General features: G+C 35.2%; 3 protein-coding genes and 1 pseudogene across 4 annotated transcripts; 2 read left to right on the top strand and 2 right to left on the bottom strand.

Moving 5' to 3' along the window:
* Positions 1 to 73: 73 nt before the first annotated feature.
* LOC125192976 (Haloacid dehalogenase-like hydrolase (HAD) superfamily protein) lies at positions 74 to 2005 on the top strand. The gene is made up of 8 exons (XM_048090663.2): positions 74 to 217; positions 352 to 417; positions 514 to 611; positions 691 to 728; positions 822 to 909; positions 982 to 1188; positions 1257 to 1322; positions 1690 to 2005. Exons 1-8 carry the CDS (start codon positions 172 to 174, stop codon positions 1870 to 1872), a joined length of 792 nt encoding a protein of 263 aa, XP_047946620.1. The 5' UTR covers positions 74 to 171; the 3' UTR covers positions 1873 to 2005.
* A 2984-nt stretch (positions 2006 to 4989) lies between these two features.
* On the bottom strand, positions 4990 to 5586 carry LOC125196788 (photosystem I reaction center subunit II, chloroplastic-like; annotated as a pseudogene).
* Positions 4990 to 9185, bottom strand: LOC125196667 (putative linoleate 9S-lipoxygenase 5). 2 transcript variants are annotated; one of them, XM_048095273.2, is made up of 9 exons: positions 8936 to 9185; positions 8563 to 8855; positions 8245 to 8482; positions 7821 to 8159; positions 7679 to 7764; positions 7505 to 7612; positions 7129 to 7433; positions 6796 to 7059; positions 4990 to 6718 (listed from the first exon to the last, which is right to left on the bottom strand). In XM_048095273.2, the coding sequence occupies exons 1-9, from the start codon at positions 9183 to 9185 to the stop codon at positions 5947 to 5949; spliced, it is 2655 nt and encodes an 884-aa protein (XP_047951230.2). In that variant the 3' UTR covers positions 4990 to 5946. The 2 variants fall into 2 exon arrangements, with proteins under 2 accessions (XP_047951230.2, XP_088926108.1); XM_089069982.1 differs by having other exon boundaries at positions 6796 to 7433.
* Positions 9186 to 13734: 4549 nt separating this feature from the next.
* Positions 13735 to 17873, top strand: LOC125196668 (vacuole membrane protein KMS1-like). The gene is made up of 8 exons (XM_048095275.2): positions 13735 to 13994; positions 15492 to 15703; positions 15862 to 15940; positions 16235 to 16534; positions 16733 to 16890; positions 16985 to 17101; positions 17215 to 17394; positions 17485 to 17873. Exons 1-8 carry the CDS (start codon positions 13931 to 13933, stop codon positions 17662 to 17664), a joined length of 1290 nt encoding a protein of 429 aa, XP_047951232.1. The 5' UTR covers positions 13735 to 13930; the 3' UTR covers positions 17665 to 17873.
* Positions 17874 to 21603: the final 3730 nt, after the last annotated feature.

Genomic DNA, 21603 nt, shown 5'->3' with positions numbered 1-21603 from the left:
CCCCTGCTGACTCAGATGTCAATTCAAACTCGCATTTCATCTTTTTAAATCCTTCATCCATCCTCTCCCTGTCCCTATATATACGCTTCTTCCCTTCATTTCTCAGAGTCCTCTGCCTCATTCCTCCACAAAATCCACATCGAAATCCCTTCTCCTAAACCTTGATTCGATATGGATTCTTGCGCCATTTCTTCCCCTTTTCAGACTCTCATTTTTGGTACATTCTCTCCCTCCAATTTTGATTAATGGCCATTGATAATTCATAAATCATAAATTATCTATCAATTTATGAAAAATGATGAGGTTGATCAGATTCTTAGTTTAATTTTAATTTTAATTTTTTATGAACAGATTTGGATGACACCCTGTATTCTTCCAAGACTGGAATTGGCAAAGCTCTTAAACGAAACGTTGAAGGTTGATTACAAACCCCATTTCTTTTACACAAATGCAATCCATCTCGATAATTAAGGCATAATTTACACAAAATGAATTTTGATGATTTTATTGCAGATTTTCTTGCCGAGAAATTCGGAATTTCTGAATCAGAAGCTCAGGATATGAACAGAGAGCTCTTCCGAACTTACGGAAGCTCCTTAGCTGGCCTTCGGGTAATTATTTTATTAATTATTTTGCCTAATTTTTTCGAATTATCTTCAATTTTCATAAAATTTGTGTTTCATTTGGCAGGATTTAGGGTATGACATTCACCCAGACGATTATCACAGGTAACAGAAACCAACTGTTTCATCTTGATTAAAATTTGATTGAATTTTTTTCAATTTTTCTAATTATAACTTTATTTAATCATGTCATGACAGTTTCGTGCACGGAAGATTGCCCTACGATTTGATCAAACCGGACGCTAAGTTGCGTAGCATTCTGCAATCGATCAAACAGCGCAAAATCGTAAGATTAAATCTTTAAATAATTTTAAAATTGAAATAGTATTTTTTTTACTGAGGCGAAAGCGTATCGCAGATTTTCACGAATTCGGATAGAATTCACGCGATGAAAGCGCTGGATCGGCTCGGAATCAGCGATTGCTTCGAGAAAATCATATGCTTCGAGACGATGAACCCTGCTCTGTGGGGACCAGCGTCGATGGAACATCCCGTGGTGTTGAAGCCGTCGATGGAAGCGATGAGGATCGGCGTCGACGCCGCGGACGTCGATCCCCGCCGCACGGTACTGTGCGATTGATTTTTTTATTTTCTCTTGATTTTTGGAGGTTTGATTTTGTTTCTTCGCTGCAGCTTTTTTTTGACGACAATGTGAAGAATACTGCCGCCGGGAAGGCTATTGGGCTCCGAACGGTTTTGGTAAGTTTAGGGAGTTTTTCCACAGTTGTTTTGTGACGCTTCTGGTTTATGTCATGCCACGTGTGATTAAATTGACAAAACGACACGACTGTCACCGCATTATTTTATGTCACCCTCGATTAATTTTAGCACGAATGACACGTGATAATACGTGTCATTACCATTCTCCAAACCTAATTTCTGGTACCACAAATAAATATAGACAAAAGTATTGAAATTATTTCAGAAAAAGTATAGGAGCAACTAGGGATATTAATTTAAGCGGAATCTTCGAAAAGTCCAAAATAACTAAAAGTTGTGATTATATTGCGTGGTTAATTGTGTGAAAAAATGGTTAAATAATAGTGAATTTATTTTGTGAAAAAAGGTTGGAAGAGCAACAAAGAGCCAAGAAGCAGATTATGCGATAGAAACGGTGAGAGAGATGGTGAAAGGGATCCCAGAAATATGGGTGGGTGAAGGAGAGGGAAGTGGTGATGATAATAAGAGGATTAGTCACTCTCTAAATGATATGGATTCCGTCTATGCAGCCACTACCGTTGCCGCTTGATGGACTTGTACATCCTATTTTATATGGTTCCGGTCCCACCGCTAATTGCTATGTACAATCTGTATATGCATGTAAATTATGTCTCAATTGTAATCTTTATGGAAGTAAATAAAATGCTTTTGTTACTACCAAACTTTCCTCTTCTTTTGGTTCTGTAATGTAACATTCGATTGCAGTATCAGTCTTTTATTATACATATCTTAGCTAACAAGTAATCTTTGTAAAATTATTGCATTGAAATTTAAATTCACAGTGTCATGACTTCTTTTTCGTTGTTAGTAAACATGAAGTCTCACATATTGTTATTCGAATGTTTATTATCTATAATGATATTAATTAGCATACTACATATTATCTCATTTTTTGTTAATTCAACAAAATATTAAGTGATTCTTAGTTTCGGATATGTTGTTGTGGAGTATGTTCTCCGAACATTACGATAAACTCATCTTGTAATTAAGGAGACAAAATTTGAGACGAAATTAATTGCATTATAAACTTTTGAAAAGTGAAAATTTTAGGTCGCAAATACTATCCTTGAATCATTTATCCACTGAAGTACATCTTAAATTTTTGCTTTTTATGATGTTTCCATTTAAATCACTCTATTTTAATTGAGACATCATTTTTAGCATGGGTTACATATTTAGAAACATAATTATCTTTAATCAACTAAAAATTTCTTTTGCCGTTGGAACGGGACCTGATAAAGATAGGCACAACAATTTGGCATCATGATGTGAAAGCAAGCTTAGGTTATAGTAATATATTAATGATTGTCACATCAATACAAAAATATAAATTATTATAGTATGTGTTAGACGAAACTTATTGGTGTTATTATCTTTGCTGGGAATTGGAGTACTATCATCATCAGATTGGTTTAATTAAACCTTTGTGCGTGGGTCATTGGTTGTCTCATTGATCATATCATCTCGATTTCTCCCATGTAATATACTCCTAATATTACAAATATATATATTCGATTCTATACACATTATATTTATATTTGCTGTCGTTATAAGTCGTGGTCACAAATAATTGAAGATATTTTATATAGATTATCAAAAAATGTCTTGACTTTTAGTTCGCTCTATATCAGGTATTATTAACTACAGTTTTATGGGCGACTTTTATACTTATAATCTTAACAATAATTTCTTTAAATAATTTATGGGAGTACTTGGTTTCATTGTGAATTTATTATAATATAGAAAACTTTATTTTGGATTGGCGTGAATAACATTAATTACTTTCTTTATTACTAACACTAAAAATGATAAACGAACGATCTAGAATCAATTATTAATTTACTTAATTGTTTTTATTATTAATCATTGTAGCATCAATTCATTTAAATGGTTATGCATAATTCATAAACAACCACATTGCGTTGTATTGAATCAATTTGATACTTTACAGTAGGGCCATTGCAAAGTGTAGCACAATCACGAGGCTCAATAATGTCTAAAATTATGTAGATTTGCTAGGTAGTAAAAATCTGTCGAATATGTGTAATTTGATAACTAGCTAAATTTCTTAGAATCTTACTTAGATATAGTGAGATGTGTAGTCACTCTTCTTTCTATTACAATCATAGTCACATATATATACAGCAATAGATATTATTTCTCGAATCGACCAAAAAAGTTATGCACATGTGATGGATATAATTATTAATCATACTAGCACACGAAGGTATCTTCGGAAGTGTAATTAAACAGATAAACTTTACTGATACTACCTTTTATAACAAAAAGAATATTTTCAAAAACATTGAGTCGTATTTTATAATCGAGCAAAGAAGCTTCGAGTAGTTAAATTCAAATAATTGAGCATATTAAAACAAGACAATTGAGCATATTTATGGATTTCTAGGACAGCGTTCTAGAGAATGAAATTACATTTATCTAAGCTAAGCTTCACTAAAACAAATAAGGAGGGGTTGAACCTGTTCTAGGTGGTTGGGTTAAGCCCATCAATTAATATCAATCAATTTGGGTTAAGCCCATCAATTAATATCAATCAATATTGGACCTCTTCAATTTATGACCTGTATACCAATTTATGTTATTTTAGACTACTAAAATTATAAACCACTATTGTATTTTGTAGTATTAAATTGTTTAGTAGTATGTTTTAAATTAAGACTACACTTATATTCTGCATCTTTTAAGATTTTAATTTACTTTAATACTAATTTTCTATCAATGACAACAAAAATACCACACAACTTCTCTCATTTAAGTTTATTTACCAAATATGTGCTATTGCTGATAATACTCCGTTCAGTTCACGATTAAAAGTTCCGATTGTGCTTGATACGAGATTTAAAAATTACAAAGAAACGTAGATGAAAAAAGACAGTGGAGTTACCAAATACTATGTGCTATTATTTAATGGAGTATAACTTTAATTTATATATATATATACTCTATTCGTTCCACGTTGCTTAAGTAAAACTGAACCACAACTTCTAATTAGAGACAAACTAAAACAGCAAATTAGAATTCTTACTCACTCTAATGAGTGAGATCCAATCTCCCTGATAATAATTTAATTATGTTTTATTTTATATTTCTGTAACTTTATCGATTCACATTGTTACAAGAGATTTTATTTTTCAAATATAGAGGTAGCACCCTACTTTAATGCCTTCCCGAAATTAAACCTAACATTTAAAAAAACCTTATAAAAATCAAATTACACTTGAATCAACATTTTTAAAAATCTCTATACAAAAATCTGAGGATTAGTTCTGATTCTCGCAATCACGCGGCCGTCTCCTGCCGCATTGTTTCCACCGTTTGCATCGACTCCTCTTTTATGTTTTCGATTTATTTTGATTTCATTTTCATCCCAAACAATTTTGAATGTAATTTTCCTCTAAGAACAAAATTGATAATCTTAAATCAAACTTTGAATCCAATAGGCTGAAGCCTTTGATTTGTTATTGTGTGCATAACGGCACTATCTGCAGTGCAAATTTTTACGGCAAAAGATTTTAGTATAGATGTAACATTAATTGTGTAGTATAGCATTAGTTTTAGTTTAAATTGTGGAGAGTTCAGCCGACTCAGTGAATTATGATTGCAGAGTTGTAATGAAGTATTAGAATGCGAAGAAAGAGATGAATCCCTGATCACGTTTAAGATTAGATAGAAATAGACGTGAGTAATTAATGTGATGAAATGATCACAAATCATAGACTTGCTTGCCGCTGAACTTGACCTCAATGGGACTCACATTCTTCCCAATGGACCTGAAGTTCCGCCAACTCCGGTCCGGCCGGCGTTGACCTTCTCCGGGGGTGCAGATACTGCACACCCGGTAGAATTGGTAGTTTATCTTGTACTTGGACCGGAGCCGTGTGCCCAGTGCCAGGCACTGCTCCTTCCTCGCCAGCTTCAGCAGGTTCGGCCCCTGCCTCATGATGGCATCTCGAACACCTGCTCCTTCGGGGACTCCCATGTGATCACGTAGAACTCCTCCACCTGCGCCTTCCGGAGCAGCCCTCCCGTGCTGCCTCCGAATATCGGCGATGGGGTGGTGTGAATCCCGCAAGAGCTTCAGCCTTCTTGGCGGGGGCCTCATCGGCCATGGCGCGGATGGGGCGTTGGGTTTGGGTTTTAGTTGGCTTGTGGGATGGGGGTTGGCAGATTTGGGGGTGACCGCAGTAGCGGAGAAGAGGGAGGCTTGGGTTGCCATGGCCATGAATTGGTTGGGTGGTGGGAAATGGAAGGAGGAGTTTGGAATAATATTTGATGACTCATGACTGAATGGTTGGATAGGGTGGATAAGGTGATATGGATTAGCCAATTATATAACTAGGCTTACCCTTTTCTACATTTTTTTGTTGTTCCATCAAATACTAGTAGTTTGATGAGTATAGGAAAAGAGCATGACATTGACAGAAACCATATATAATAATCACAAAAAGAATAGTAGTAGTAATTTATAATGTGGTGGAACAAAGCAAGAACACATGTAATCACAAACAATAACTAGTTGAGATGTAAAAGAATACCTACTTCTTTAGTGTTAAGACATAAGGGATGCAGAAAATGACCAAGTTCAGATAGAGACACTGTTGGGAATACCCTTTCCAGTAAGGCCTCCCTCTCTAGTGTAATCAGAGGTGTTGGGGTATAACAGCATATAGGGGACCTCCACAGGCCCATAACGGTTCTTCAACGTCTTATCCTCGTTCCTCTCCCTTATTCTCTTCTCAATCTCAACCAACGCTGTCCTGAATCTGTCGAATGCTTCCAGGGCTCGCTCATCGCTAGTCCACTCGGGGTTATCTCTCTGTCCCAGATATATCTCATCTCTCGAATGCCTAGACAATATTTCAATCAAAGAAACCCCCAGCAGAGTTTGCAGCTGAGCTGTTATAGTTTTCAGGTATGCCAAGTCTGGATTAGACTCCAGCTCAGCAAACTCATCAGTATCTGGTTTAGGCATGAATCTACGGCTCACTGTGGGGCGGTTTGGGAGGTATCCCGCGTAAGGATATTGCCCGAAGTTGACAGCAGCATGGAGGGCCGATGCCACCCATATCACGATTGTGCATGATTGGATGAGCTCAGCTCTTGTCTCCATCTTAGGCCACCACGGCTTGTCCTTTAAGTCTCCATGTCCCACTTCACGAAGCTCCTTCCACCATGATTGAAGCTCTGTGTCTCCTCGGACCTCATCGTCTGTAGCAGGGTAGTAGATGGAACAGTACTCAGTCACCCAAGTTTCAATTGCGTACCAGACTTCCAAGCCATCAACAGCGAAAGGGTAGTCTTCGATAAGGAGTTTGAGGCCGTAGGGATGGCTTTGGTCGGGAACAGCCACTCCTCTGCAGTAGTTAGAAAGAGATGACATGTTAAATAGCAAGTGCAGGTTTCAAATAATTGGTTATGAGTTATGACCAACCTTTTGATGAGGTCTACGGGGAGTGCTTGCTCGGTGAAGTTCCAGTTTCTGTAGACGAAAGATGACATTTCCATGGCGTATCTTGCTGGGAAGACGGTTATCTCAAGCACTCCACCTGCGTTGATGAGGATCTGCCTAGCCAAGGCGTTTATGTGGATTGTGTCGCGGAAATGAGGCTTCAGAAGCTTGTGTATAGGGTGGAGCGTGCTCAGCTGTCTGTTGGTTGCAATCACAAATGGCTCAATCACCGCGTGAGTGTTCAGCCTGCACACAGATATGAACACATTCATCATCGTTGCATCAAAAGTTGTGTTGTATGCAATGTATACATACCAGTGGCTAATGAGTTGATGATAGCCTGAGTCATTTACTGCAACATAGGCTTTCGCGAGCTGCCAGATGGCGTTCCCAACTCCGTGATCACAAGGAGTGAACACTTGGCTGATGGCACCGAGGGCGTCTCCATTTTCATGGGGCAAGCTTAGTTCAATCGCCAGTGGTTTCAGAGTGCCATCTGCTTGGAGGAGAAGGATTGTTCGGGTAGCGTAAGTTTTTGTTGTAGTGGTGTTGATCCTTCTGAGGTACGGCATCAGTGCATCGTGATGATCTAATATGAACATCTTGTTTTTCTCTATGGCCTGATCAGGCATGTTTTATAATCAATTTAATTTCAGGATTGAGGAAAAGTGAAGAGAATTAGGAATATGACCTCATCGACGCTGAGGCCATCCATGTTCGTGTGGAGGTGCTCTCGTGTGATTCTGCTATCTTGATCGCCATATTGTTCCCGGTCCAGTTTGCTTCTTGGTGGAAACTCCTGCGATGTCGGAATGGCAAAATCATGTTTCTAACCATGTAGATTTGTTGGAGTCGTTTCGATTACCTGGAGACGTTGAATGACAACAGGGTTCACTCCTGCGAGCATCTCTCTTCCGAATTCTTCATCTGTTCTCCATGCAGTTTTGTCCCCTGCAAACACTTGTGTTAAAAAAAAATCTTTACAAAGTGAAGTAAGCTTGGCTTACCTTTGATGACATCAGGCACGGGAAACTTAAGAAAGCGTTCCCCATCAGAACGAATGAGTTCCCGGACCAGCTCCCACGGAACGCACTGCCTGATTTTCTTGAGCGAGTGGGAATCAGGCATCTTGACTCCGCCTTCATAGAGACGAAGAATGTCTTCAAACGTGTCGAACTCATTGATAGTCTTGTCCAGTAAAGCCTTCACCTCCGGCACTATAACCTGGCCTATAGACTTAAGAGCATAGCCTATGAAATCAGAGAATTTGATCTGGTTGAACCTCTCATCATTGGGAACATATGTGTTCAAGCTCAGCAGAAACAACCTGCTTTCGGTATTGGGATCTGCATTTCAAAATCAAGAAACTAGTTATCAATATTTGAATGGTTAAGTTAGTTGACATCAATATGTGGATGCTTAATTGCTTACCTTTTTTGTTAGGCTTACGCCCGGTTCTCGCTCTACGAGGGTAGGGATAGTCTGGCCCCCCGAGCACCGGACGAGCATAGTGGTGGCCCTTTTCAGGCATTCCCAAGTCACTATAGTATGCATAATCATAGACCCTATCCCACTCCTTGAGCATCCCGGAACCCGTCCCTCGGAGGCTCATGAGCTCCTGCTGCCTATAAAACAGCAGAGGCTCCGGCGTCTCGGCTGGCAGGTACGTCTATTTAATTACATCAAAATCAACATATTTATAAATTATAAGCTTCCAACAAAAATACAAAGTGAAAAACTGAGACAAACCGTGTTTGTGAAGAAGACACGATCATATGCATAGCGATGCACGGGATAAACCCAAGAGTCGCAGAGGAAATGGAGAGGACCGTGGCCATGGACGTCTTCCAACCTCACTGTCTTGAAGTATACCTGACTGTGGTGTTGGTTTCTCACAATGAGAGCACCAGGAACGCCTAGAGATTCATCCCAATCGAAGCTCACATCGAACAACGCATCATCCTCCGCATTCAGAGAAGTCAGCTTCGGCACCCAATCCTCCAAGTATGCCTCTTTCCCTACCTTCCCTTTTAGCAAATTTTCTTCAACAAACCAAAAAAAGTTGCAATTAATTCTGTATTTTCACTTAATTTGCAGAAATGGACAACACGAGAGGACTAACCAGGATCAGCAGAGTGGGAGCTGACAAGCTGGAGGGAAATGCCTTTGCCCATGAGCTCGTGAATTCGGTCCACCAAGGAAGCGCGGATGTCGGTCACATCCATCACATTCTTCTTCTTCAGCACGACAATGCCTTTAATCTTCTTCTTCTGCTGCTCAATGCTAACAACACTGGCCTCGTCTTTAATCTTGCCACACACACACCCCACTAAATTCTCCCACATCTCTGAGTAATCACAAGCACACACCATTGCAAAAAATGAGTCTGTGAAAGAAAGGGGGAATAGTGGAATTGAATGGATTTGGAGGGGTATATATGTGGTAATGATGATGTAAAAGTACTACTTAGAAATGGTTAGAAATTATACCTTGCTTGAGTAGGTGATTATGGGGCTTAATGTGTGTTTGGATGAGTGTGTATTTACTTATGATACTTACTAGGCAAAAAGAAATTCAGTTTGGGGAGAAATAATACCAAGTGGCCGGTGGGGATTGGTCACCTGGGATATGATGGTTTTTGATTCTACACACTTTTCTCCTCGTGCTTTCAAGTTTAACTAATAATAATATGGTTTTTTACTTCTTCTTTTCCTTTTTATCAGTTTTAGCCATGTTCTTGTTCTCTTCTTCAAGTTTCTTTTTTCTTTATTGATTTAACTTTTTTTTTTTTTTGCTTTCTCGTATCTTCAATTGTAAAAATATAGTGCTTTAATTGTGTAGAGATAAATGATACGGTGAGATGATTTCCATTTGATAGAATGGACTATGGTGAGTTGTTTGGATGGGTCATAGTCATTTCTTAATGACAACAAAAATATGCAAAACTCCTATTTGGTCATAAACGTTTTTTATGTGTTATGTCTAATGAAAAAAAAAAAGAAATTAGTCTAGTTTTAAGTGCTTAATTAAACTAATGTCTAAATTGTTATATATTGAGCTAAAAGCGCTATAACCGTTAAATTTACAGATTCCATGACTTTATAACAAAATGAATCGACTAATATATAGTTAGTTTGGGTGATTAGTGATAAAATGCAAACTTTATATATTGTACAAACTCCAAACTTTTCAACACAGTTTCAACATAATGTTATCATAGTGTAAAATTTTAAGATGTCAACACAATGTCAATACAATATTAATACAACATCAACCGTTGACACTGTGTTGACATTTTTTATTGCTATTATTTTGATCAACTGTTGACACTATGTTGACATGTATTGACTATTGACATTTTCTAATAGTCTGGATTATAGTTTGAAATTCTTACAATATATAGAGTTTGCATTTGATTACATCTTACTACGTTTATATATATTCTTGTCATTTTTGAATCGCCAATCATTGCTCGAACAGAGAATTAACAATAATAATTTTTATTTTTCCTATAGATTGGATCATTCAACATCATCACAGGAAAATGGTTCCAAGGAAGTCTTTCATTTTCTACCTTTCTACGGTACATATTACCAAACTTGTTCAGTCTAGTGGAAATCATCTTTCTAACGTTGAACCAAGTTTACATCGAGAATCATACTCTCTCCGTTCCACTGAAGATGATCAATTTTCATTTTTGGTTTGTGCAAATTAAAAGACCCATTACTTAAATGGAAATACCTTTATCTCTACTTTATTTCGTCTCTCTTACTTTACTCTCTCCTCTTAATACACAAAATATAATTGCATAAAATCTCGTGCCGCCTAAAGAAGGGGTTATCTTCCTTGGGACGGAGGGAGTATTTTGTTGTGTTTCTTCAACTCTATTGTTTTGAAAATATGAGTAGTATAATCATGTATGTTCTACTCATTGCATTTACCATCTTTATATCACTTTAATAAAGTTATGCTATGAAAAGAAATATGCTACGGATAGTATATAGATATGTATGGCAAATCAAATACTGGCCCATCGCCTTATCGCCTAAGTGTTCTTCTTTGTTGTGACTCATATTTGTGCCTTGGATTGCAATAAGAATAAAAAATTATTTCTTACAAAAATATGGATGTTGCAAATGCAAATATTGATATCCCAAAGCCGAATTGTAGAATAGATTGTTCTTTACTTTTCTTGTAGGCCATGAAAAGAACCATATCCAAGCAAAAAAATTATTGTACATGGTTGGGGTCTTGGGGAAGTAGTTGACCGGGAACATGATACTTCTTCCGTCCTATAATAAAAGTCACATTTTATTTTTTTCCATAAATGGTACGTAGATCTCACATTCCACTAACTCATTTCACTCATTTTCTATTATAAAACCAATATAAAAAAACGAGCCTAATATTCCACTAACTTTTTCAACCCACTATTATTTACATTTTTTTTAACTCCTGCACACACCAAATATGACTCCTATTGTAGGACGGAAGGAATATTAGATATGAAAATTAAATGTACAAAATCTAGTTTAACTCGATATTTTTTTTTATATAGGAGTACACGTGAAATAAATACATACTACGTATAGATATTACATGACTACATTAAGTAGAGACTTGATCACTAGAGTCAGTACACAGTCACATATGGTATAGAGAATGTACTCCTTTCATATAAAATAAAAGTTAAATAACTTTATTCGTATTTTACTTCCTTAAAATTAAAATTAATTGACAATCCAAAGATTAAAAAACATGGTTTCCCCCGCCACAATGTAAACCAAAAAGAGTAGTGTCATGATGCAGGAGGAATAAAGTCGGGTAGATTTCCCAAAAAATATATGCAAATACATTATTCTTATTCTTGAAGATGGTTCCAGTTCTGGTTACTATTATTGATGTTGTCATTGCTATATTATTACTGTCATAATGATCATCTTTTGCTAATTCGGGATTTCAATCATTTCCTAATTAGAATACGAGTGTAAAGTCTCCTTGTAAATTATAATTATCGTGTACACTGAAATAAAATACCAGTACTAGTTATATGTCAAATTTTCAATTGTCTGCTAAATAATTGAAATTTGTCAATCAGTAGGCGCGACTTTGCATATTTTATTTGTTTTTATCTACTTAATTAAGAAAAGCAACTTTGAATGGGATTGTGCTTATGAAGTTGTACAGAATTAATTTAAATAGTGTTATTCTGCATGAAAATCAATCATAATTGTTTTAATCGAGATTTATGAATTATATTGATTTAAATTTTAAATAATTGAATTCCCAGATTAAGTAGATAAAAACAGTTAAAATTAATTTACAACATTGGCGCTATTTGAATTCTTCAGTGTCATGTGTCGCTTTCGAGTTTCGACTTCCACTACATGGAGTATTAATGAAAATAATTATAAACGTGACTTTGCTTAATTCGCCTACCATCATAATATAGCAGGAATACCATTGTCCTTCAAGATCATTTATGATGTCTCCGTTAGAATGAAGACCTTTTTGTTTGATATACGTATATAAAGCATTGGCCATTGAGGTAATCCACACCACAACAGACATAGAAGTGGACGACGTATGAAAAATATTTAGCTTTATAGTATTATACTATCTGAATTTTTATAATCGAATAATTATATGCAAATAAGTTAAATAAAATGATATTTGCAATAAGTTATATTTTGATCCCTGGGAACTTTGTTTGGACTTAAATTAATCTTTTAGACCACATAATAGGGGTAATATTTTGATCCCTGGGAACTTTGTTTGGACTTAAATTAATCTTTTAGACCACATAATAGGGGTAAATACATGACTCAATATTACAAAATATTTTACCTTTGTTTTATATTAATACAAAAAGTTTAAAGTTTACATATATCATACTACAAAAAGTTTTATTTGTGTTTCATTTTAAAACATTCCGTCACATGTGTTTAAACAGCGTTAACCTTTTACTTATGTTATGCACAAATCATAAAACAATGATACAAAATTTTATACCAACATGAAACAATGATAAAACTTTTTGTACCAACATGAAATAATATGACACATTTTGTACTTTACATAGACAAAGAGTTAACGATATCCAAACAAAAATAAAGAAATGTATCAAATTGAAATACGAATGAAACTCTTTGTACTAATGTCTAATATGAAACAAAAGTGAAACATTTTGTATAAATTATGTAATTACTTCCAATAATAGATCAAATTAGATATGGCTCAACAACATCCAATTGAAAAAACCCAACATCTGCAATAGGAAACATGCCCAACAATACCAATTAGACCAAAAAAAATGTTTTTAATGTTAATTTATAATCTTATGTATAAAAAATATTTATTTTAATTTTGATGTTTATCTCGATTTTAGTCTTTATTTGTTATAATTTCTGATCCAAGCTACTTGAGTTGTTTATTTTGGTACTATATTTGAGAAATTGATGTTTAAAATTTAAGTAGAGATTTTTTTTTAAAGAATAAGCATGAATGGAAAAAGTAAAAGATAAAATAAGTAAAATTGGAAAGAGAAAAGTTTTTGTAAAAATAAAATACTCCCTCCGTCCCCTATTAAAAGTCATATTTTTTCATTTCGGTCCGTCCCCAATTAAGAGTCACACTTCATTTTTATCATAAATGGTAAGTAGATCCCACATTCCACTAATTTTTTCAAAGCAATTTTTTTTTACCTTTCTTAAAACCCGTGTCCGGTCAAAGTGTGACTCGTAATAGGGGACGGAGGGAGTAATACTGGTAGCTTGAAACTACACGAAAATAAAATACGGAAGTAGAGTTATCGATCACCAAAAAATTAAAGCACTGTTTGTCGTGGAAAATTGAAAATTACGAGTTGTTTTTGTTTGTACTATCAATTAAAAATAGTAAGAACCCATAAAATAATTGTATTTATTGTTGTTTCTCATGCTTCACACATTGCCCAGATGTCTCCACCTTAATCAATAAATCCCGCTAATTTTGTTTTCATATTTTTGTACTGATTGATTTTGGATTGCCTTGCAAATTGCAATCAAGATTAACGAAATTTAGCTTAATTAATTTCGAGCGAGTTTGTGGCGGATGGTGTGTGAAAGAATATAGGCAAATGGCCTCCAACGAGATATTAAATTCCGATAGTATTTCCGGTGATAGAGCGATGCCGGTCTCAGGTGAGATGATCATTTCTAAATCATTCTTTCCTCATGATTTTTTTGATTTTGTGCTTTTATGAATGGTTGAACAGATAAAGAATTGCACTTTTTTTGTTATTTTTTAGATGTGGATTTCTTGATTTTAATCTGAGATTACATTGTTTATGTACAGATTTTATTTTATTTTAGCGCCTTATTGTTGATATGATTGTAAAATTTCAGGTTTGTGGATGTATATGTTATTTATGCTGCATTTGTGAATTTACTTTGTTACTACATGTTTTGAATTTATCTTCACCATTTATTTAATCTGAGCTGGATTTGTGAATATATGTGAATGCTTATTGAGATTACTGATTACTTTGTTTAGGGACTTGGAATTCATCACATTGTATTTGCATTGATGCTACATGATATTATATCAGCTGCAGTTTAATTGGTGCAATATGTTGCAAGTTATTTCAGAATGTTATTCATCTAGGTCTATTGGTGCGTCAAATCTTTTGGTTGATTCATATGGATTGTAATCGGAAGAAAATGATAATGATATTTTCACTTATGATCCTAATAATAATCATCACAAGCACTCTGACATGGGAAGTGAGCTTTTGATTGGAGCATTTTCTCTTGATTTGGTTATCTGGAGAACTGCGAATATTTTAGTTTGACATTATCTGGATTCTGGATCACTGGATGCTAGATGGCCTTATACGTGACCGTGCATTTTGGAATTTTTGTATGCTAGGTTCCAATGGAGTCACATCCTTTTGCAATTTTAAGTGTGCGCATCAGAAGAATTAGTGAATTTGTGGATGACTAACCAGTGATACTAGTTTACATAATGCAGTAATACTTTTATAAATCTATGCTGGAAAAATGATTTCACCGTTCCACAGTGCCTGCCTTGCCTAATCCCTCATTGGGAGAAATAAATATGGCTATATTGATATGAATTCCCTAATATTCATGAATTTTTCTGAACTCATAATGCAGCTCATATTCTCTGATATGATATGGTTAAGTGAAGCGGATAGCATTTGGCTTTTCTCCGGCTATGCTAAATTGGCCGATAGGAGAGTTAGGGCTCCCTCAGATTTGAAATAGAATTTGAAACATTTCTTTTAGTATCACAAGTAAAACCCTTCAAAGATGACTTGTTTTTTTAACCGTGTCTTCAGGTGTAGAATAGTTGTTGTATATGCACACCATGATTTAAGGTTATTGAGAATTTGAACGCTGATTGTAGCAAGAATAATCATCTGCTGCACAAGCGTGCAAGCGAAATTTTCTACGCACTCATTTGGATAGTTAGTAAATTACCAGGAATTTTTTTTTCTGAAAGTGACTGCTAACGTGGATGTCAATAGCTATTACAATGCAGCAAATCTATCATGGAATGATATGTATTATGTATAATTCAATATTTTGGAATATAGTGTGCTTTACTAAGATCTTCCCAATTCATTCCAAGTTTCAATCACATGTTCCTTTAATTGGCTAATTTCTGATTTTCAGGACTTCATGAAAAGCACCGACAAGATTTAGATAATTTGACTCTGACCTCACAGCCCTTCAAGACATTAAGGCTCTTTATTCTGGCTGTTATGCAGTATATAAGAAAATCCGTGGCATATATGTTATCACATGTAGGTTGGTTAATCCTGTTGACTGCTATCGTTGTTGCCATCGGCACACTATTCGTGACTGTCGAGGGCCCTCATGGGAAGGTAATCCGAATGCCATATTTGGCTATCCTTTTTGTTATGTTATTGCTCTCTTATTCGTATCTAGTCACTTTATATCTTGCCAAAACGTGCCTCTGGTTACTGATTGACACACGTTGAGTTTTTCCTCTAACTAGGTCTACATGTAATCTATGATGCAGCATGTCAAGGAAATTCAGCGTTATGTGCAGTTTATGCTGTGGTGGGTGGCTCTTGGAGTCGCATCATCCATTGGACTTGGTAAGCTAAGACTTGAAAAGTTAGAGCGCGTTTGGTTATTCTTATATTGTTGGTAGAAATGATGGAAATATACTTGGGATAAGTCCATGTGCCGATTTCAAAGTTAAAGAATGTTGTTGAGGTTAACAAACTAATTAAGACAACACATAAACTACTTATTTATACTATAATATGGTGGTTCGTGAAGGCAACTTCCAGTACATATTGACACTTGATGTCAACTACCTCCAAGCAATCTTTTGTATGATCATATCTATTAGTTTCTGAACTTGCTTCACTGTGCTACTTGTTTAGGATCTGGATTACACACTTTCGTTCTCTACCTGGGACCTCATATTGCATTCTTCACTATAAAAGCAATAAAATGTGGCCGAGTGGACATCAAAAGTGCTACATATGATACAATACAATTAAAAAAAGGCCCTTCGTGGCTTGGGAAGAAATGTGCCGACTTTGGGCCCCCGTTGTATCCGCCATCAGACAGTGTACGTATCCCACTCAGTAGGATATTGCCCCAGGTCCAGTTGGAGGCCATTCTATGGGGGCTCGGCACTGCACTTGGTGAACTTCCTCCCTACTTCATTTCAAGGGCAGGTAGAACGTTGGCTAGATGTTTTTGTATCTTCATCTGATTCAAACTGCTTTTGTTTGCCAACTTAGCCTTCGGATTCCAACTTCCCTGTCAAACTTAATATAATTATACTACACGGAGCTCATTTACGATGATAAATAGCTTTTGTAATTCTGGAAAGTTGTTGATTCAGTTTAACCTTGTATGCGTTATTTGTGTAGCTCGCTTGTCCGGTGACACAGTAGATGCCATGGAAGAATTAGATGCTTCCTCGGCAGAAGATAAGGGGTTCTTATCAACTCGTCTGAATCAAATAAAACGTTGGTTCCTGTCGCATGCTCAATATCTGAACTTCTTCACAATCCTCATTCTTGCTTCGGTTAGCTGCTTACCTGCTTTAACTCCTTATTCCATTGATGTTCATTTTTGTACGACTGCAAGTGTGACTTAAGTTCTATGGGAATATTTTGTAGGTACCGAATCCTTTATTTGATCTTGCAGGAATAATGTGTGGACAGTTCGGAATTCCTTTCTGGGAATTTTTCTTGGCAACGGCGATAGGCAAAGCAATTATCAAGACTCACATTCAGGTGCGTAGCAGATACCTATTTTCTGTCTCCCCTCTGACAAATAAACAACATGGGCACAATGTCGGTTTTTCCCTCTGAAAATTGACATTCTTTACTTACCGATATGAATGCAGACAGTGTTCATCATATCCGTATGCAACAACCAACTGCTTCATTGGATGGAAAATGAACTGCTTTGGCTGTCTAGCAAACTACCCGGTTCCAGTTCCGTTATGCCTAAGCTTATCGCCAATCTCCATTCTGTGAAAAACAAGTACTTGTCCACAAAACCTGAGCCTCCCACTAGTGTCAAGGTATTTGCACCTCTCTCTCTTTTTCTCTTGTCGCATGTTAATAGATTCGCTGTGTTCTTCTCTCTGCCTGCTAACATTTGTTTCAATCAGGCGGCGAAATGGGATTTCTCGCTGACATCCATTTGGAACACTGTGGTGTGGATCATGCTAATGAACTTTTTTGTAAAGATTGTGAATTCAACTGCACAGAGCCATCTAAAGAGAGAGCAAGATCAGGAAATTGCTGCATTGAAGAACAGGTCGTCGGAGTCAGAGCTTTCTAATAACTGATCATTCACATTTTCCATGATTTTTGTCTTATTTTTCATTTTTCGTGGTTATCTCACGACTTTAATAATTAGGTTTGTGGTTTAGGATTCTTGGGTGATATTTATACACATTCACCATTGAAGGCTTGAAGCCCCTGATTTAAACATGTAGCAGAAGAATGTCAAGCCCTTTAAAGAAATTGTACATAAATGCAGGATTTTTTAGTGTGAGGGTAGCAATTCAAAAGCCATTTTTAAAGCTATGTGAATGTGAAATGGGGGGCTTAAGACCATCTCCAATCATACTCTAAAAATGAGTTTTGGTATAGAAATCTTCTCCAACTATACACTAAACTCAAACTCATTTTTGGTGTGTTTTGTGAAACAACGCCAAATATAGTGTTACTGCAAATTTTTTATAGACAAAAAACTCAAAAATGGTGTAAATTTTGAATTTGGTGTAAACGCTTAATATTAAAACTACTTTTTGGTGTGACGTATACCCAAAAATGGGTTTGAGTTTGGTGTAAATGGTTGGAGATTTCTAAGACCTATTCTTATGGGTAATGCAAAAAAAAAAACATTTTTGCTTTACTTCTGGTTTTTCGTTGTTGACTTGAATTTGTTCGTTATACTGACTGATTTCCCTTCCCATTGACTTGAATTTGTAAGTTATACTGACTGATTTCCCTTCCCACACCAACTTCAAGATTTGTTTTAAATCATGGTCCAAAGTTATGACATATATATATAGATATAATAATGATAATAATAATAATAATAATAATAATAATAATAATAATAATAATAATAATAATAATAATAATAAAATTAGAGTAGAAAAAGATTAAATCATAGTAATTACGATGTCTTCTGTAAATTGTGCTCGACGAAAAATGGAAAAAGATTAAATTTCGAGCAGAAAATAAATTCACTAGTAAAGACATACCAAGGTGGCATTGTGACGTAGTATGTCCAACCTATATTTATTTGACAAGTAGAAATAGATTAACACCCAAATTATTTCAACTAATATAACATTCACCTTGTTTGGAAATATACTAAAATATGGAAACTTTGTGACCTTCCTATGGATAACACGTACAATATATAACAATACATGCATTCATGCGTACACATAGTGAGTGTTCGGTTGGCAAGACTAAATCTCATGATTAAACATGTACGGAGTATCAAGTTTGGTTCATAAGATTGACCCCCTCAATTTAATCATAGATGAATAGTCTCATGATAATTAGTCATAGCATCCCCCTTCCAACTAAAATAATCCTACAACTTAATCCTAGATGGATAGTCTCATGACAATTAGTCATGTCAACCGATCGCCACCATATAGTACTCCTAGTATTCGACGTATTTACATGAAATATTTTTGGAAAAGTTTTATTTGAACTAATATTTATTTATTTTCTGAAGTAGAGACATTTTTTGAATATTAACTTTAGTAATTTTGATAGCAACATAATTTTAATTATTTTTTATTTTGAATGTAACTGCTATTTTTGCAGGAGTAATCTATTGTGTGGAGTAGTATTTTGTTCTTAAAGTTATTTCGTGCTATGTAAATGTAGATTTAGATTTAACATAATATAATAAAACTAATTTTTAGATTATATTTTTATATTTATCTACCTTTATATTTTAATATAACATATAGCCATTTATGTAGTTAATAATGTGCAATGACAATATTTATATATGCGCAAAAGTATTTTACATCATGATTAATATCAAAAAATTAATAGATTTAAGTTAATTAAAGTAAATAAAATATGAAATTAAGAGTTAAAGTAATTAAAGTTAATTAAAATATTTTACATTATGATTAATATGAAGATTAATAAAATTAAGTAGATTAAAGTAATTTCACTAAATTTTTCCAGAAGCAATTAAAGTCAATACACACGAGAATGTGTATATGTAGATTCATATATTGATACTCCATAATAATCCATATAGGAAGTCCTACACTCCTATAATGTTACCATATTTTGGTACATTTCCAAACAAAGAGTCGTGAATTTATTACTACTAATTTATAAATCATACGTGAGCTGAAATAAAATTGGTCCCCACGAATCTGTAAAAGTGTCTACCAAATCCCTTGTCACTCTCATATATTAGGAAACGTGCTTGGCCCAACCCCCCCCCCCCCCCCCCCCACCCCCACCCAAAAACTCCTCTTATTTCACTCTATTAGTTTTCTCATCCATGGATGCAAGATGCTAACATAACTTATGTTTTCCTCAAGGAAATTTCACAAGTCAACATTTATTTAATAGCTATGCTTTTTGTGGGTAGGTGGTAGAATAAGACTTGTTTTAGATGTTAAAACTCATAAACGTAGTACTCCCTCCGTCCTGAAGTATTAGACTCACTTCTTTTGGGCACATGATTTAAGGAATTGATATTTAAATAGTTAAAGTGGAGAGAGTAAAGTATGAGAGAGGGAAAAAGTAGGGGAGAGAAGAGAGAAAAAAGTAGGTGGAGAATAAAATAAGATAGATGCTTTTTGCTAAAAAAAGAAATGAGTCTAATATGTTGGGACATCCCAAAAAGGAAAGTTGGTCTAATACCTTGGGACGGAGGGAGTAATATTTTTAAAATTCACTTGGAATATAAGTAACATTATTAAAACTATATTACTCCTTCTGTCCAACTAAGTTGAGTTGTAATTCTTTTTGAAATTTTCAAATTAAATTGAGTCATTTTTTTTTTAAAAAAACAAAATATTAAATCACTCTTACTTTATTTCATCAACTACTTTACTCTCTCTGTATCTTTTATATTTTATTCTTATCTCTTTACTTTTCAACACACTTTCTTAATCTTCATGCCAAAATTTTTTGACTTTTAGTTGGGACGGAGGGAATATAATTTATTTAAAGGATTACTTGGAATTATTTTTCCATCTCATTAACTGCGGATAGAGTCACACAAAAAAGATCTTCATATATAGGAAGGATATATAGTACTCCCTCCATCCCAAGATAAGTGAACACAATTTTTTTGGCACGAGATTTAAAGGAAATGAGGTTTTGTTAGTAAAGTGGAAAGTGAATAAAGTAAATGAAGTAAAGAGAAAAAGTAAAAGAGAGAATACCAAAAAAAGAAATGACTCACTTATCTTGGGACGTTCCAAAAAGGAATGTGAGTCGCTTATCTTGGAACGGACAGAGTATATGATTCCAAATTAAAAAAAAAAAATCTCTTTTTTTTATCTAACATAATATATATAGTTTCTCATTTATATTGATGCTACCTACTCCTTTTGGCTCCACAATAATTGTTTATATTTGTGCAAAACGCATACTAAGACTATGGAAAATAATTACTCTTGTCACTTACTCCATAATTGTAGTTGGAATATGAATAGTTTGTAAAATCTCGGTAATTTAAAGTGGACTTACCCAAGGTTTATCGAATCGGCGGTTAAAATCGAAACCGTAATCACCGTTTACAATTCCGAACCGAAACCGTGAATTTTTGAACCGTGACTCGGTTCAGGTTCAAAAATTACCAAACCGAAACCGTGCCGGAACTGCCGGTTCCGTGCGGTTCCAAATCGGAACCGCGAAAAATCGCCGGAAAACCGTGAAATCAAGCCGGAACCGCAAAAATTCACAAAAAAACCGGTGGTTCAGAACCGTGAAAAACCGTCGGAAAACCGCCGGTTCGGAACCGAAACCGAAACTGGCAATTTTAGAACCAAAACCGTAACCGCAAAACACCCTCACGGTTCGGTTCCGGTTCAACAATTTCCAAAATTGTAACAGCCAGTTCCTGAACCGTGGGCACCTCTAATTTAAAGGGTTAATTAGGTGATTTCACTTTTCAAAACATAAGAAAATCTGAAAATGGAAAACATAAGAAATAAAGAGTATGTATCAAAAGAAATAGAACTGAAAATGGAAAACAAGGGTCCATTGGCTGATATTTT

Source organism: Salvia hispanica, chromosome 4 (genome assembly GCF_029641045.1).
Source record: "Salvia hispanica isolate PSC_SH4W2 chromosome 4, Shi_PSC_v1, whole genome shotgun sequence".
Lineage (NCBI taxonomy): Eukaryota > Viridiplantae > Streptophyta > Magnoliopsida > Lamiales > Lamiaceae > Salvia > Salvia hispanica.
The sequence above is the reverse complement of the archived record's forward strand: the minus strand, read 5'-3'. Positions and strand labels throughout refer to the sequence as shown.